The sequence below is a fragment of the Hippocampus guttulatus genome, chromosome 3, assembly GCF_054856545.1.
Source record: "Hippocampus guttulatus isolate MCC_2025c chromosome 3, RoL_Hgut_1.0, whole genome shotgun sequence".
Lineage (NCBI taxonomy): Eukaryota > Metazoa > Chordata > Actinopteri > Syngnathiformes > Syngnathidae > Hippocampus > Hippocampus guttulatus.
Window position 1 is genome coordinate 22,748,326 of NC_141263.1, and position 18,859 is coordinate 22,767,184.

General features: G+C 43.5%; 1 protein-coding gene across 1 annotated transcript in view; it reads right to left on the reverse strand.

Moving 5' to 3' along the window:
- nkd1 (NKD inhibitor of WNT signaling pathway 1) overlaps positions 1-18,859 on the reverse strand; it is a 35,224-nt gene that overhangs the window by 10,488 nt on the left and 5,877 nt on the right. Inside the window, exons 4-6 of the mRNA XM_086107463.1 lie at positions 4,564-4,615; positions 1,947-2,032; positions 1,684-1,779 (exon numbers count right to left, since the gene is read on the reverse strand). Of these exons, the coding sequence (XP_085963589.1) occupies positions 1,684-1,779; positions 1,947-2,032; positions 4,564-4,615 (234 nt within the window). The remainder of the gene's footprint in view (positions 1-1,683; positions 1,780-1,946; positions 2,033-4,563; positions 4,616-18,859) is intronic.

The following is an 18,859-nucleotide window of genomic DNA, read 5'->3' on the forward strand; positions in this document are numbered from 1 at the left end:
AGTGGAACCTCAATTATACAGCCTAATACTGAGCTGATTCTCTGTTCAGCTATTTTGTGTCCTAAAGACATCCATTACAGTAGATAATTATTTTGTGCTCTTTTCGTGGACCCAAAAATGCCCAGTACAGTACAACATTATTGTCAATAAATATAAACAGACTTTGACAACTAGTGCTCATTTCCTCCGTCCGTTGGTTCCCGGTCTGTGAAATCAAGGTTCCACTGTTCAGTCTGATACACATGGTCTCTCTGTATTGCGGACTTTCAGCTACAGAGGGTGGCTTTGGAACATATTTCCTGTGATAAACGGGGGTCCATTGTAAACCGCTGCCAATTTAGCAGATGATCACTCCCTTCACAACAAAAAGAGCTAAATATGCAGGAATGAGTGCACATTTCAGTTCCAGGTACAGACACCAAGGAGAAAACCATCTTCTGTGGCATGACAACATGAAAGGGGAGCTAGAGAAGAAAGAAAGCGTCTGCCGTCTCGTGAGTCAAGGAGCCACCGGCAACAGCTCCACATACACACAACACAAAACTTTCTGGGTGTTCTCTTCAATCTCTGCAGGCACCAAGCACGGCTTTCCCTGGCAGCAAGGAAAGACGAAATAGGTCTGGAGAGGGTTTTTGACAGGAGACTTTTCGTTTGGGTGTGGTGGCTCCACATCAGACCTGTGTGTGTGTGTGTGTGTGGGGGGGGGGGGGGGGGGGGGGGGGTCCAAAATCAACAGCATGTTCCCATAATGGACATCATGTTGCTTTCTTCACTGGATACTGCAGCATTACACTCCACAATCTCATCTTTGCTGTGGTGGCCCATTTTTCTGTTGCTCTCAATCTCCTCTGCGACAAAAATGCATTTTTGTACCGAGAGAATACAGACGAGCCGAGTTTTCCGTGTGTGTTTGTTAGCGGCAATGCCATGTTGAAACAGCATGTGGCGCACTGAATATTTCCTGCACTCACCACATTGGTGAAGAGCCAATTTGGCTGATCAATGTCGCACGGGGGGATGCCACGTCAAAAGATAGCTTCGTGGATAGAACAAATACTGGATATATTATGTTTTATTAATACCGGTAATTCTATTTCAGGGGTTGAATTGAATGATCGATTTAACCAAGGATGCAGCTGATTTCAGCAGGTGGCCAACATCATGAGATGTTTAAGGCAAAAAAAAACAACATTTTTTTTGTTATCAAAATATGACTTAATTCCTGGAAAGTGTTGATATGGTTCTTTGTTGACCCATTTACATCCAATGAACTAGACTTGTGAGTTGTGAGGACTAGCTAAATGTGCTTAAAGGTAAAACCACAAACTCCACATGTTCCACTTTGCTGCGGCAACCGGTCTTCCTCTGTCTCCACACAAACCGAGAATAGAGAAGAGTCTTGTTGATGCTCACTGTTGTTGGTTAGCATGTCACGAGACATCCCCCCTGAAGGATTTTAAGCCTTGGTGGAGGTATGTGCTCATTCTTTGATGTTTTATTCGTGAAATAAGATGACTTTAAGCTCTCCAGCTTGATTAATAAAAGAAAATCCCAGATGTTCATGTGGGTGGGGATGTCTTGGCAGATGTTTGTCTGATTTACTTGTTCATTCATCGATCAAAGACTTGCGCCTCCAGAGTCTAAGCCCGTCCAAGCCCACCCTTCTGGGAAAAGACAGTTTACCTCTCTGGTGACTTTCCCGTTGTTGTCAAAGTCATAGAGGGTGAACGTCCACTCCTGACGGTTATCCTCCTCCATGGACACAGCGCACTCCAGCTCCTGGAACAGCACAGCCACATCAGTGTGCATGTGTCTCTGTGTGTCAGTGTGTGTGTGTCAGAATGAGTAGGTGCGTGTGTGTCTCCGTGTCAGTGTGTCTGGCCTAGTTTCCTCTTTGTGGAAGTTAATCGTGGTCCCGTTGAGTGTAGACAAAGTGAGAAACTCACTTCAAACTGGACCTGCTTGCCATCCCGCTCCTGCATCATCTTGTCCCCCAAGCAGCAGCTGTCTGTCTTCTCCGGAGGAAGAGCCACTGCAGACATATAAACACATGAAAATAATCAGCCTCAAATGGTGTGCGGCCCTGACCTGAGGATAGGTTGTCGTCGCGTGTGTACCCGGAGAAAACCGTGTTTTCATTATATTCATCGATCCATTATCTGAACACTTTGATCCTCACGAGGGTCACGGGCATGCTGAAGCCTATCCCAGCTGACTTTGAGCAGTAGGCGGGGAAACCCTGAATTGGTTTTAATTAAAAATCCCTTCAAAATATAAATATACATGTATATATATATGTGTGTGTGTGTGTGTGTGTGTGTATATATTATATCCAATTAGTTTGTCGGTGGGACCTGGTAGGTCCAACCTATTGTGTGGGTCTGCTAAGCAGGACTGGTAGAGTTCCCTGTGAGAAGGAGTTTTGAAGTCCAATGTTTAGCAGAACTTGGACCACATTCCGTAGCAGGCGGGCGCCAATGAATCCGAGTGGACCGTATTGCGTGCCACCATTGTTGATTGAGGTAGCCGACCCAAGCTATGGCCCTAAGGTGGTAGGTGACTGTTCTCGTTGATAGATACCAGTGGTCAGGGATTCCGTCCCAGTTGAAGAAGGCGTTCTATTGAGCATTTTTGGCTCATAGGACTCCAGAGGCAGCTGATGGCAACCGGAACAGTGCCTCTGGACTTGTGACGGGATCAGAGGGTTTGTTCCAACTATAGTGGGGCTTCGCTCCTCAGCCTCCGGAGAAGAAGGCGTGGTGGGATGATTACTTTCTGTCTAATTATGGCTGTTTTGGCTGAACAAAATATTCGGAACAGCTCTCAGTAAAAGGCTGTGCAGTTGAACACTTTTGCAAACCACGAGCGTAATAATAGATATCGTCATGTACCGGCCTAAAAACACACTGGGAGGGATTTTTTTTTTCTTTTCAGGTTATCTTTCGCTAATTTAGCAGACACTTAACTGCAGGACCTGTTCACAGTTCGCTACTGACAGAATTGAGCTTGCCGTAAAACTGTATCCAGTCATTTAAAAAAAAATAATTTACAAGCACTTTGCAAAGTAAGAAAAGAAACAATTTTCTGTGCATTTTTTTCAACTTTTTTTTAACACATGAGTAAAAATTAAAAGAACAGATTGTAAAATCTGTTCGAGGACAGGAGTGTTAGTACTTTTACCAGAAAATTTGCTCACACAAGTATCTGTACCTCTATTTACGGTAAGTACTTCATGTGAGTACTTTTGCCACCTCTTCAGACCACACCCCCGTCTCCCTCTCTTTTTCGCCTCTCCTCCCATCCCACTTTGAAGTCCCCACTCTCCAACCTTCTGGATGAGGATCAGTCCGGTCCGTGGAATAAAAACAGAATCACTAATTAATAAGCCGAGTCAAATTGGAAACACTGTTTGTTTGCGCGCCAGCCGGGGCAGCAGACACAACACGACGGCCCACTTTCTTCCTGCGCCATCCGAAAGCGGATCAAAGCCGTACCGTCTGATCATCCCCGTTGCGTCGGGAGGAGGCCGGAAATGAAAGGCGACATCCTGGGGAACTTTTTTTTTTTGTGGATATTGAGAGAGGAGGCGGCTCCTGCTGTTTGATCGTGCGTGCGAGGGGCAAATCTGTTCGGCAGCAGGCTCAATATGGCGGTGAGATAGCTAATGAAACGCCGGGAGGAGAAACAGTAATGCAGGATCACTGAACTCCCCCAGCCCCCCCCCCCCCTTTAGAAGTCCACACGCCAAGAAGCCGCCGTGGGATTGGCTCTGAGGGGCACGGCAAGGGCAATCCGTGGCTCGCAGTTTGGGAGCGCTGCCACGTTCGAGCTCATCCAGTTTGGCTACTGGATTACACATATCTGCTGCCTCCTGCCCTTCCAAGGCTAAATGCATGGGCGATGAGTAGGATGACTCTGCCTTTGTGGGCAAAATAAGTCACATTTTATTCATCGGGTGATCAAGGGAGTTAATCCTGCTCATTTTTTTTTCATGTAGGTTTTTATTAGCGGCCGAGTCTAATTGGTGGCCAAAAGTAAGCAACAAAGCATCGTTCGTTTGGGGTTACTTCTCAACTGGCTTTAAATTAGGCTCTTTACGCATTTTTATTATCCAACACAGTTCTGGGGTGTCTTAACTCATTGGCTGTCAGTCGTTTTCAAAGTTTTACTGCATTTGGACTGATCTGGAAAGCGCTTTCTTACAGCTGCGGCATATTGTTTTATATTATCTTTCAAGAAGCACAGAATATTGTGTTCTTTGACAATAAAAAAACTACCTACCAAAAGAAAGGGTAGACTTTTTTTATCATTTGGGGAAAAAAAAGTTTCTTTTTCTTCCCGTTCTTTCGCAGTCAGTAGTAGGACATCTGTTGTTTTAATCAAAAACGCCAGTTGTTGTACCAGCTAGCTAGTGCTAAGCTAACCTGCCATCTCCTGTCTGACACTGAAGGCAACCAAACCCCCTCTGCATGCTGATATGACGTGTGAGAGACGAGCGGTGAAGTAAAAAAGACAGCGGTGTTAATATAGTCCCTAGCTGGGCTTTATTGACTAAATGCTTACCTTCTAAGCGGTAGTGCTCATCACCAATCTGCTGAGCTTCATTTATGGAGCCCTGGAAAAGAGAGAAAGAAAGAAAAATAAACATGTGTTGTCAAGTATATCAGTGAGTCTCTCATTCTGGCACATAAAAACAAACAATGCAAATCCACAGCAGGGCATTCTTACCCAGAGTGGCATCCCAGCATCTAACCACGGGCAGTCAGATGGACATACACAAACAAAGTTTGACATCAGCATGGGAGGATAATTGCAGGGTCAGAAACGCGCTACACTAGACTGGCAGTCAGGCTGAAGCTACTGCACATCGAGGGCGAACACAACTATTTCAGTGGTGTCCTAGAACCCCCTTTTCAGCCAGCTCAGATTGTTGCTATGCGGAGCTTTGAAGGGGCACAAAATCCCTCGGTTTCACAATGTGGCTCAGATATCCACAGGGTTGTCATCCATCCAAAAAGCCATCGCTCACTGGTTGACAAGATCCTTGACAAGCACGCAGCCACTGATATGAAAACAGAGACCATCTTTCCATGAAGAGGGGCAGTACAAAGAATGCCTACACGTTTGAGATTTCAAAATTCCATACCTATTCCAGACCATAATTTCCAGACTTCTTGGTAAAAAAAATAATTTGTTTTATATGCGCCAGTTGTTAGAGAATCGACCCATTATGAGCTATGTCAACGATCAAACAACAAAAGACACGTACTGTATATGCCAGGGTTAATGCCTGACGAGGTGTGCAATTATCAGGCATTAATAGACAGCGTGGAGGGGTGACCCGACGGGCAGCGGAAGACTGTTATCTCTGTGAGGTCCAATGTTGTCTCTGAAACATGGAACTGTGACTGTGACAGCGGAACATATTGCAACCGACCCGCTGTGAATCTCAAAAACTAATCCAAAAAAAATAAAACAGGGCTCTTTTATTAGCAACGTGATGAGGGTCTACCATATTGGCACATTTTTGGAAAAACATAAAATGAGCACTTCAAACACCTCTAAAATCCTCCATGACAGATAACAACTAAGAACATGACCCTGGAATGTACTGCCAACATCAGTCATTTTAAGGAGTCCACTTTAAGCAAACTTCAGAATTTTGGCCTGTATGAGTTCATTTGTGGATAATAATAATAGCTGAAATGTGTCAGTTATTCAAATGAGAGGTTTGACCAGATTTTCGTTCGGCAGTGTAACACAAAAACATTGCTTAAAGAGGCCATTTTTTTAAAACCACACAAAAAGCTCAATTTCTCCAAAACCCTTCATTCAATTTTCAAAAACCTGGCGCTTTGTATTCAGATTGAAGTGACCGCTCCAACCACACTCAGCAATTTGACAGATTTGCATTTCTGGGAAATCCTGTCACATTGCTACTTACATTATTTTTAGCAATTGCTAAAAATTGCAAACAAAAGCACATCAACTTTGACTAAAAACATTCTCTTGGCCCCGCCAAAACAATACTACAAGGTTTACCAACTAATGTGAGTGGGAGTCAAAGGTGCGCCACATTGAATTGTTCCCTCATCCACGGAGGTGGAAGCTCACAAAAGTGTGAGCCTACCCTCCATGAGATACTGCCGGTCATAGTGCGGCCCCATGGGTGGTCTCCCAGGAAGAAAATACAACGACCTGCAGTACTTAGTGGGAATTTGAAAAAAAAAAAAAAGTTGAAGTGCAAAATAATATAGGTTCAGCTGTTACTGTTTAGCATGACACAATGAAGTTGGCCCCATACGATGCCGGGTATCGGTAGTGGCCCAGCTCTATTTTGGAATAAATACTTTGTAGATTTAAGTAAACGGCGGCTTTTAAAGATATTCACGTCAAAAAATGTAACAGAAAGTTTTCAATCTTACGTTTTGTTCCCCTCGAAGCAGAATTACGTAAACACAAAGTGAAAACATGTTTTAATGAACTATTTCGATAGACGCCGAGACATCAAAATCGTCCGAGTATTTGGACTTCAGACAGCTATAAAATTGATCCTGATTCCCAAATGAAAAACAATCCACTATATTTTGTCCCAGGCAGGCCTTAATAACTGTGGATTACATTTCAGGAAAGCATGTCTTAAAGCACTCCATCACCCCAGATTGCTTGTTTTCCTTTTAAACTTCACCACTTTATCAAATAATTAACTGACTTACATGTCATTTTTGTCTTGCATCAAAGACAAACATGACTCCAAGGTCAACATTCCACTAATGCCTTTAATCCATAAATATACAAAGATCAGGCCCCTTGGATGTTTTCTTTGATTTTTTTTGATGATGAATGTTTCAAAATGATTGCAGGGCAAGTCAACAGCATGAGAAACAGGAGAACCAGGAATGTGCTAATTGGTTGTTGTCTGCGGTGATGGATGGAAACCATTTTATTAAGTATGCTCGGGGTGACCACTGGAATTGTTCTGGTCAGCGTAAAAATGGGAAATATCACAGGCCTTTGGTCACTTTTACACACAAACACGCACACACACTCATGTATATCCGTGTCTTCTCATTTCTTTCAATGTTAATGGCCAAGAGAAGACTAATGGGAGGAAATAAAAGTACACTTGCCAACTGATCACCCCTCCCTCCCAAAAAAGCCATTTTATATCATTTATATACAGTATATAATTCCTCGTCTCACACAATACACACACACACACAAAATGTATCCATCACACACACACGCACACACACTGTATGTGCAATATGGTGCAAGATTCTGGTCATAATCCAACACCTTAACAAGAGCGCTCGCATCCAACAAAACCGTTTTCCAGACATTGTGTTTGAATGGACATAAAAGTGCTCGGTTTTCAACAGCAGCCATGTCCGTCAGAGTTACTTTGGGATTGTGCGGCCTCTCCCCCTTGGGTGTTTTAAACTTGTTCAAACTGCTTCAGCACAAAATGATTTATGAGCAACTGTAACATAGAAGCTTGTGTGCATGCCTTTCTTCAATATGCCTCGCTGGTCTGGGTTGTTTGGCTTGGCAAACCTCATCAGGTGGGCAAGTAATGAACTTGAAGTTGCCAAAGAACCATTAGCACATTGATAAACACAAGAAAAGATGCAAGCAGCTGTGAAAGAGACATTATGAGTTTTACTACCTAAAATGACTAAATGACCCAAAAACGGCCACCACATACCAAATAGGCTGCCTTCTTGTGTCTTTTTCGGCATGATTTCCTCAGACATTTTGTGACTCCATTCATGACAGGCATGCCTACCAATTTTTTCATCACAAAAGGAAGATGGCTTGTGCAGCTGATTTTTAAAAAATGTACATTGGACTGTCGAGACAATTTTTGGAGGGACATGCCAACCAAACTTAAATTTTCATCAAAACAAACACGTCTGGACAATTTCTTAAGTTTTTGAGTATGGGAAATCCTTCACAAAGTAATGATTTAGGTGGCCTATGAATAACTGTTAACCACGCTCAATTGTCAGTCCAAGTGTTTGGGTAAAATCATCTTCATGTTCAGCTTGCTTCTGCTATTGCATATTTAGCATCTCTTGGTACTTCATTACGATGTTTGTTTATTTTTCTGCTTTAAGAGAGGAGTAGTTAAGAGAAATTTAAAGGCCTTCGTGACCAGAAAGTGGCCTCTGGCACCATACTAAGTTTGGCACTGCCGACATGGACTTACTGTCTTTTTTTTTGTTTTTTTTGTCAGTGTTTGAGAGCAAAAGGCTACATTAAATTATACCTACTATGTATTTCAATGTGATTGTGGGAAAGTCCCACAAGGCCTCTTTGGTCTGCTCGCTTTCTGCCTCGGTGAGCCGCCACACAAGCTGACAATTTATGCGGCCGACGACAGCTCCCCCTGAACGAGAGCCAGGGCCCCGGTCGAAGGAGGCCGCTGGAGCTGCGGCGACGGCGGCTACTGGCGCTCCATCAAAACTCGGACAAAATCTCATTAAGGCCGTGACTGGGTGATTCCTGCCCGGCTCCTCACCCGGCGCAAGGAAACGCCTTCAGAAATTCGTTTTTGTTTTGTTTTTTGTGTCACGGTGCCAAAATAATGTGGGGAACCGCAACGATAGATGGTGACTCAGTAGAGCGCACGCCACAGCCAAGGCCGAACTGTTCAGTGTTTCCCCATTAGCAGAATGAGCTCTGGTACCTAGAGAATGCCAACCAGATATGTTTCGCTATGATGACTTGAGGGTGGTGGATACTTCCAGACCAGGCCAAGTGAAGTGAAGTTTATTTGTTACCAAAAAGTCTCAAAGGGCTTCACGGGCCCATAGCTGAACGACATCTCCTGATCAAAAACCTCCCGTTGCCAAAATTTTGGTTTTTAACTTAATGCTTTACTTTTCATTGTGGGGAGCGAAAAACATAACCTCACGATCTTAGAGATTTGCTTGCGGGGGAAGCCATCTTGATTCACTGTTTCACCAGACACAAAACAATAACAACTTTTCAAATTAAACCGAATGTAAAACGATGCCAAGCGGCCAACCTCAACTGCTGGTCTGACACCTTTATCCATAGATTCAAAATGGCTTCTTTTTTGACTCATGCACCACCTTGTGGGAAATTTTATTTTTGTATAATCCTGGAACTGTTTCACTTGTTATTGTTTTAGTATGACAGCACTCTATGAGGGCATTTTTATGGCAAGATTTACTTTTCAATGCTTTGACAAATAGTTGGGTCTCTGAAGTGCTGTCAAGTGGCATCAAGTGTGAAATGAACTCCAAGTACATCTTTTGTTCCACGCTTTTTTTCTGAAAATGTGTCTGTGAGCAAGCCGTTCTCCATTTCCCCCTGGAACATACCAAACAGTAAAGAGGATTCAGCCAAACTTAGGCCAAAATGCGCACAATCACTGCCGAGATCCATCCCGTTGTTCTGCCAAACGTGCCATCGAGATGACAAGAGACAACCAGAGAAGCCTTTGCGGTTGAGAAGCTCACGTTTTGCCCTCGTTTGACATGGTAACAGTTGGCCAAACGTGGGGCAGAATGAGAGCTGGCTCCCTTGCACGGGGCAGCCTCTAAATGGGGGCCGATTTCAGCAGGACTAGAAATACTATGTATAAAGAATACTTGGAGTCTTTTGACCAAAGCATGTCAGAGATACGCTGTTAAAACACTTGGGGACTGTTTTGAAAAATTGCATAATGTCTCCTACGGCCTGAGTGGATGAGGACCGAGCGCTGCTGCGTAAAGGGAAAAACCGGCAGTGACAGACATCCCCCAAAATGTTTAGAATTACCTATATTAATTGCTTAAGCTGTAAATAAACACACTTCTAACAATAATACACAAATATTGTGAGAGAGGTGAATAGGTCAGTATTTCAGTAAGGATAGAGTCCACAGGAAAAAAAAAAGTGAATTGTATTTAAGAATAGTGGACCACCTATGAGTCTCTGATGAAGAAAGCAGCTATGTGGCATTGAAAAAGTGGACAAAGCTCTTGTCCAGCTGCAAAACCAAAGTAAAACAGCAATGCGAAAGCTGCCAATTAGCGTCAAGGTGTAGCATTACTGAAAGGAAGAAAAAAAAAAAAGAAAAAAAACTTCCAGAGAGGAAATGCCTCTCCCCTCCCGCCATCCCCGGGTGTAAGTCGAAGCGCTTTCAAAAGGCCAAGAACCCGAAACAGCGCCCATGCTCCCAATTTACATCGTGAAAACAAAAACAAACCAGCGTCATTAAACACCGCAGGGTCTTTGGCTTTTCCCAACCCCAGAGCGCTCTTGAGATGGAGCCAAGATAGAGGGTGTTGATATGAGCCAGAGCAGTCTGACTTGGCCCTTCAAAGGGGATCCGTTTTCCGCACATGAAATAACGATCTCAGATAAACACGTTGCAAAGCAAAGCTGACGCAAACGGCGCGCGCAGGGAGGGAAGACTGATCGTTATGGCAAATAAATGTCTCCGTGTTGCTCCGCAGTCCGAAAGATAAATCTGTAACTGATGCTTAATACTGTATGCTGCACCGGTTTCAGAAGACAACAGGGAAACTAGCTTAAAAAAAAAGATGCATAAAGGCAGTGCCAAGTGCAAGTCTTTTGTTTGTTTTTTAACACATTTGATAAGAAAGTCTTTGAAGTCAAGTCATTTCCACAACACCACCATTTGCCTGGTAGATGTGTCACTTTTACACACCTCACCTATTTTATGGCCACTGCTGCCTGTCACTCGTCGGTGAAGGGCAAAACAAAGCACGACATGCTGCAGAAGTGCTGCGCAAGGACCACCCAAAGTCTCAAAGGGGCCTGACTGACATCTTGATTAAAATGTTCACAAGGAAATTGTTTTGTCCCAGATAAGCCCATTAGACCCTCTTTTTTTTTTTGCCTAATTCCTTGTTCAGGAGGTCATCAAGTTACAAAACCGCCCGCAATGAACCAGGTCATGCAACCGAGGAAGAATATATGCACAAAAAAAACGAAACATAAAAAAAAAAAAAAAGAAAAAGAAAAAAGTAATGAAATGAGGACTGTGGAGGGTCTTCAAATGGAATGTTTAACACCTTCAAAACAATTTCCAAGATTTGTGATGTAAACTTGATGTGCTATTTGTTCTTTATTCACGGGAAATGATTTACAAATACTACATGTAGCATATTCAGTATTTTGATATTTTAAATGGAAAAGCGACACGCTGTATTCACTGAAAATCACAGATGCCACCCTGTACATTGAAAATGAGTGCACATGCACTAGTACATTACTCGTTCACATCAATCTTGCAAGCTTTAAATGTATAGAAATTACAGTATGTATTGTATGCAGTGTCTGTGTGTTGCACATGTAAGTGCTTTTAAGAGGCGGGGCTTGGTAGGGGTAGGGCGGCGGGTGACATCGGTGAGTCTGTGTGCGAATGTCTGAAGGTGAGCGGGGCCTACAGCAGCTCTGGTGTGAGTGTGCTTGTGCGTTTTGTTGCACAGTAGTTGACTCTCAGCGTCAGGTCAAAAAAGCATGCACTCAATGCAGCAACACTGACGCGATAACTCATTTGAAATGATTTTTTTTAACCGTTCAAAACTGTTTCCGGGTGTCTTAATAACATGTCTATGACATGCTTTGATCCAATACGCCAAGGGTATAAAAATTCAAGGCTCACTTTACAGATTTTTTTTTTAGACTCTCTGAACTCTCGTGTCTTATGCAAATGAGGCGCTCTTTATCACTCCGCCTTCTACTATGGGGCCAATGCTGAGTGCAGCTAGCGTTACCATGATGAGCTGGGGACAGAGAACATTTGCGTATGTGCTGCCGAGCAGACGACAGTGCTGCCAACCCAGTTAGCAAACGCTAACCTGTGCCAACACTGCTTAGCTTTTGGCTTTGACGTGATCGCGCGTCCAAATCTCGGCCGTCGCTTGAAAATAGGGGCTCTTCCCCCGGCCTAACTTCCAAGTCATAAGTGGAGAAACTGAGTGTGGGGGTGGGAGTGCCATATCCGAGACAGACACCTTTCTCTCGGGCAGACTTCTCGGCCCCACGCTTGACATCCTTTCAGTCACGCCACACCCGCCTCTCTTCCTGGTCTCCGGGAAGCAAATTATAGCCGCGGAGTCGTCGTCTGTTGGCAAGAGGCGGGCAGTTCTCAAGAAGCAGCACTGTGATTACAGCGTGCACCCTCGGCGACACCGGAAGCTGGGCATGCCAGAAGGATTCCCATCGCGATGCAGGTTGGTTGGTAAGATTCTCCACACCGAACCATGTATGGAGGAAACATTGTTTGGGTTCAGCACATTTGTGTATATGTTTACATTATGGACTTACTCATATATACTAACCCTCAAAATATTGACACCCCACTGAAAATGTTTATAGTGTAATTGCCTATACAGTTGTACCTTGACTAACAAGTTTAATTTGTTACGTCACCAAGTTTGTTATTCAAGCTACTCATACTGTATACTGCACCAAACCAATATTCCCCACTGGATTGAAATGCCATTGATTCGTGTCAAATGTCTTGGCCAACTCTGGTTTGATCATTAAACTGGGAAAGTAATGTCTGGCATTCAAAGAGTTAAAAAAGAAAATAGAAATATTGGAAAATAGTCTACAAAAAGCCTTGACCGCAATCCACCTTTTACGATGAGCTTTAAGCTTAAAACAAAGCAAACAATAATTTGACGCTGGCAAAATGAGCTGTTGTGAGGTGTGCTCACGCCTCAGCTGGCATCATGCTTGACAATAGGTCATCTTTTTTTTTTAAATTCATTAATTTTACATTTATTTAACCAGGGTGGTCAGTTGAGAACAATTTCTCATTCACAATGACGACCTAGCCAAGAGGCAGCATAAGAAGCAGCTGTATAAAAGTGATCAAAAAACCAACAATAAAACCAACATCATGTCAAAAATGGAACATCAAAAATACATGAGCACAATAGACAATAAATACAGCGATGAACATTGAGAGTAAATAATTAAAGGCAAGTGTCGTGTACTTGAACAATTGTGTGTTTCGATTTTTAAAAGCAGAATGAGGATTGAAAGAACTGAGTTTTAAGTTCGGTTAAGTTCTAAGTTCAGAAAACCGCAAAGATGAGCAGCCAAAGGAAGAACGTATGAAATAAGTGTCTCAAAAAAAGCAAGACGAATGCAAATCCTTTGATTCGTGCTGAACTTGCAATGTTCCCTGAACTGCGACGCTTGATAATCTGAACTCTTGTGGGTTACGCTAACATCTCCCTTGACGTCATTCTTAAAAGCCAGCGAATAAGCAAAACAAGTTCATAGTACCTTTGATTCTTGCTGAACGCAAGTCCTGTAAGAAGGTTAGATATATATAATCTGGCATTACGGCGGTTCATTTTTAGGGCAGTAAAAAATAATAATTTTTTAATCCATACATGGGTTAATGCTTCATTTTTTTGCTGAACTGTTATCTTGTAGGTTACACTCATGCCTCATGTGGCATGCATGTCGATCGTCCATATTTTGGAATATGTTTCGCAGTAATGCAGCAAAAAGCTAAAGACAACTGGATGCGAGTTCATCCTTAGATTCTTGCTGAACTGAACTCATGGGAGGTATGCTAACTTGACATCAGGCCCATTTTTTTCCGACTAAGTGTCGCCATAAAGGCATAAGAAAAAGCAAGCGAACGGCAGCAGATCCTCTGAGTTATCCTCAGGTCTCACGTGACAGTGCTGAAACGTGATCCGTCTGTTTAAAAAGCTGCCACTAAAAATGCACAAAAAAGCCAAAGAAAGAGACAAAAAGTGAAGTGTTGCGAGAACGCGAATGTATCACCTGTTTGACAATGCTCCTTCTTTTGTGTCTCCAAAGTGTCTCCAAAAACCAAGAAAAAGCAACCATTCCTTCGATGCTCACAACCCCGAGATCTCCGTGTGGATTATTCGTGGGACTTAATGGACCTCCTCTCAAACATGCTGATCCCCAGTAATCTCCCGCCCACTCCCCCCCCCCTTTTTTTTTTTTTTTGGTATTTCATGTGTGAAGTTGGCTAACACTTTATTGACCCATTTAGAAAACTGCAACAGCTGCAAAGATAAGCTTTTATACTTTTGCTTTTCCAAGTCAGCGATCCCCTGGGGGTTGTGAACCCCACCTGTTAGCTCAAGGTAGGTTATTAGCGCTTGAAAAACATACAGGCACCGCAATTAACATCTATCACACTGTTTATCAAAGCACTACCACGGCACAGGGGAGGTGCGGGTTGATACAATACGTCAAGATCAAGAGTTGAACCGTACGATTGCCCCTGCAGCAAATTTAGATGAACCACAACCCTCCTTTCATGCACAAGACAGAGTAACAGAAGCACCTTTCAGAGTGCATAAAAACGTCTGTATAAACAGTAACGAGCACTCAGCAGAATTCACTGTCTTGATGTTCGGGTGACTGTGGCATTTATTTTTTTTTAGACTATGTAAATCACTTGTCAGTTATGGGTTGATTTTTAATTAGCTGAATTCATTTGTACAGATTAAGGGGACTACTTTTTACTCGTGTGTGGTGCAGCTCGTAAAAAAAAAAATATATATATATATATATATGCGAGTTTTCGGACTAAACATTCTGCACCAAACCTTTTCTTTCCCTCAGAGGCAACTCATGGAGGCAGCAAACAAAGCGATTCTGCATGGCGTGGTAAGCTAAGACTGTGGCATAGCGAGGCGTCAGACTGTCGCTTGGCCCTGAGCTACAGGTGCCCGGCGCCTGCCAAAAGTGACAAATTATTAAATTGCTGCACTCTGAATATTCAGAGTAAAGCAGACTTCCAAAAGAATGACGAAAAGAAAAAAAAACAGAATGGGGAGGGCAAAATGACACGTCTCATTTCCACAAGCTTGTTTGGATGCGCTTGGATTTCGTCGGGTGTCCTTAAAAGGAAGTGAGTCATCTCTGGAACCATCCTGCTGCGAGGCGCCACACTTTACACGTGTCACAGTCGCTAATGGAAAGCAGGATGGATTATAAAAGCCCAGACGACTCAGATTTTTAAGCATCCCAGAGCGTGTTTAGAAGGGTCTGGAGGGTCCTCACAATTAGTTACTCATCTGACGCTGCCAGTTGAGTGTCGCGGCGAGGAAGTCTTACCGAAAGGGCGCCGCGGAAGTGACGGGTACTTCAACCTTTCAGCGCACCAGACGGATGAAAGGAAACACTTGGCTGTGTCAAAGTCACAGGATTTCCTCTTGAAACGCTTACTTATCCATCAAGAGACAGACGGCTCCCTTTAAAATCAGTCGTAGTTTTTTTCCTCGAGTGTCACCGTTTAACTACACATTAGGGATAAGGAAAATGAATTAATCGTCAAGACGGTGCGGAGGCGGCATAGTGTGGTCGGCTCGTTAGCACGTCAGCCTCACGGTGAAGAGGTGCAAGGTTCGATTCCGGCTCCGGCGTTCCTGTGTGGAGTTTGAATGCTCCTCACGCTCCGGGTATCAAATGTCTTCAGATCAGAATCAGGTCTCTTTCCAAATAAGGAATCTGATACGCGCTTGATAGGTGTCAATAATATTGCAACACAAACTCGCAGATTGGATCTACGCCGTCAATGCCAGCTTGACATCATTGAAATACACTGATTGGATGCCAAAGCAACACCAATAAAATCCTTTTTAAAAAAGTTTTTTTTTTTAAACGTAAAACTTAACCAGAGTGAAAGCATAAACAGTTAAAAATACAAACTATACTATAGGAGTTTGTCAATCATTAAATAAGTGAAATAATTGCAGACAGCAGATGGTGTAAAAATGTGAAGGGTATTGTTGTGATCATGTGATCTGACGCGATAAAATGTGTTAAATGATAACCAGGATTTACTACCAGCTCGTCTTATCTAAACTCACATTTCCTACACCTTGTAAACCTCTCAAGTGTTCATGTTCAACAAATCACTGCACACTTGGCCAAAGACTCCCCCCCCCCCCCCCCCCGCCTCCAGCATCCACAGTCATGTTGCGTGTAACACTTCCTGCCAGCCGCCACCTCAATAAACATCCCTCGCATCTGACCTTTTAACGGTGCACCTAAAATCTCTAATTACAAAGACAGTACGAGCAAGGCGAGTAAACGCCGTGTTAGAAATAGACACTGAAACTACTGTACGCAAGCGTGGCCATTTACGAGTGGCGCGTTTCTATTTCCAGCCAGCCTGGAATTAATGGCTTGCCTATATAATGAACTTGGAGCACTACGCATGACTGAAAGATGCAACATGTCATTAAATCACGCATGCATGTTTTTATGAGTTCCAAACATGAACTTAAAAAAAAAAAAGCTTGGTCGATCATAACACGACACAAGAAAAAAGTCCACGTGACCCTTGCCATGACAAAGGGGGTGAGAGGCCCCAGTCGTGCAAGTTCAATATACTTGTAGATACGTTTTTGCCTTTGACTCTGGCTGGCTATCTGACTAACTACGCAAGACAATGCATTGTTGTCGCGTGTATTCTGTAGCTTCAGGGATAACCGTCTGCTGTTTCACGTTCTTGCAGTTGTTTTTAATGAGAAAAAAAGTTACTGAGTCAGCAACTATCAATTTTAAAACCCAACTATGGGTGTTGACTTTGTTGTCTGTACTATATTGTGTAATACAGGGTATAATTATACGCTAACTTTAGTGCTAACTATACTGTGTAAAATTGTGACTCAAGACACAACCACTCTGAAATGAGTGAGAAATTGAGCTCGTTTTCCCTCTTTCTTTCAAATACACTGTGTGTTTATACAAGACAAAGAGTCATGCCCCAACAGTAAAATTAACATGGACTAAAAATCATGCCTGACTTAACTTTTCATGTCATTTCAAGGCACTGAACACACTGGGTTTGCTTTTCAGATATCCAGAGAGTATGACTGGTTGCTGCCATTTTCTAATTTGGTCGACAGCGTCAATTGCCCCAAAAATTCAGCCAGGCAGCACATGTGAAAAAGAAAAATGTTAGCAATTCCTCAACCATTCGAACAGCTCTAAAGACAAGAACGAGACAACCATATTTGAGCTGTTGATTTCCTCTTGAGAAGTTTGCTGTAGAAAGACGTAGAAGATGACGTCAGCGATGGTTACTTGGGGTCAATGTCCTTTGAGTGAAACCCTTCAATGACATCTTGCGTAGGAGGGGGTGAATTCAAAGTTTTTCATGTGCGTACACTGGGTGAGGGTCCTCCCTGGGCACCCGCGGAGCATAAACACTCGAGCAGAAGATGGTCTGTTTGTCTTTTCTCACCTCCCAAAAAACATTCCTCTACGGCACAGGAAGAGCCGAGTCGAGGAGCCCCTTTGGAGGCAGCAGTCCACAATGCTCTCCCGACTGTTTACCTTCACCCGCTTCCTTGATTCTATTGACCTCGGGTGGCCTTTTAGCCTCCGTTACCGGCGCTCTCCCACACGTGGAGTATAAAAACTCCAGCTAAGCTTATGGAACCTGCAGAGTGCATGCATGGAGCCGCCCATATGCCTTTTAAGCACAGGGATTCATCAACTGCGCTGCTTTGCTGAGAGTTTTGTGTGTCTGAGAGGGGGGTTCGAGAGTGCAACCAAACTGGTCGCTTTCATGACTAGTTTTTCAGAGGGTCCAAGGAAATATTCAGGTTGCGGAATAACTCTGTCAGGATGCTGAAGAAAGTGTGTGGCTTTAAAAATTAGCAATAAAAGCATTTCTGATATTTTGGGTGGTGGCAAGCCTGTTGGGATGTCTAATGCAATCCAATCTTAAAATGTTTCCAATGCACACTTTTTAGACTACTTTGAGGTTTATGTGTGTCTGACAAGAGGTTCACTAACTCTGTTGGGATGTTGACTGGGGTGGTGTGATTTCAAAAATCTGAAATAAAGGCTCTTTACAGGGGTGGTGCGCGATCGCTGTCAAAATGTCAAATGGGGGTGTGCGGTTAAATAAATTGGCAGGCATAAAAGCTTTTCGAATGATTTTTTTTTTCAGGGTAGTGCGTCAACGCTGTGGGCTAATGAGCATTAAATTGCAAACTTACCGGCTCACTTGTTTTCCAGATTTGGTCACGTGACGTTACTATTATAATACTGATCTTGTCCTATTTGAGTGAAATTATTCAGCATTATACATTATGGGCCAGAGCGTAATCCGCAAGGCGGGTAGGGAGGGGGGGTACGAGAGAAAACACGATAAACAAACATGGGAGAATTATTCCGGGTCTAAACACTTAAACAGCCACTTGAGCACTGCCTTTTAAGTGAGTGATTAAAACGTGCGCCGAGCGCACACACATCAGGCTCAGAGGAGCTCGGCAGCGGCGCAACCGCGAGAAAGGAACTCAACCTCCGGTTTGCCACCCTACCCCCACCACTATCCCCCCAAAAAGCATTGCACGCGAAATCCGTCGGGGGGGGGGCTAGTAAGTAACCGTGAAGGAGACACTGTTGATAAGGTGCTGTCCACATTGCCAAGTGTATATTTTGGAGGGGGCGGGGCTGGGGAGGACAATCTTAGTTGCTAATCCGCAGAGATTCCACACACATTCCGCGAAGAAGACTTTGATCTCTGGAGTGCATCCGGATATCCGATTGCAGACAGGACATGCACACATCCACGCAGGACATGCAATATTATTAACATACGGCATATGCAGAGAGAAATACTGTAACGTTCTTATCCACGAGATATGGTGAGTTTATCTTAAGGATATATTTGAAGCCCCATCAAAGATGGATTTTATTGTGCCACTTTGCTGTTGACGGAAAATGACATCACAGTTGCACAGGGCTGATGAAACAACTCGTCACGGCTCGCCTGTTTTATGAGTTTGGTCATGCGATATACACAAGATGAGCCCTGAGGCACCGTGATGTCATTTTCAGTCGACAG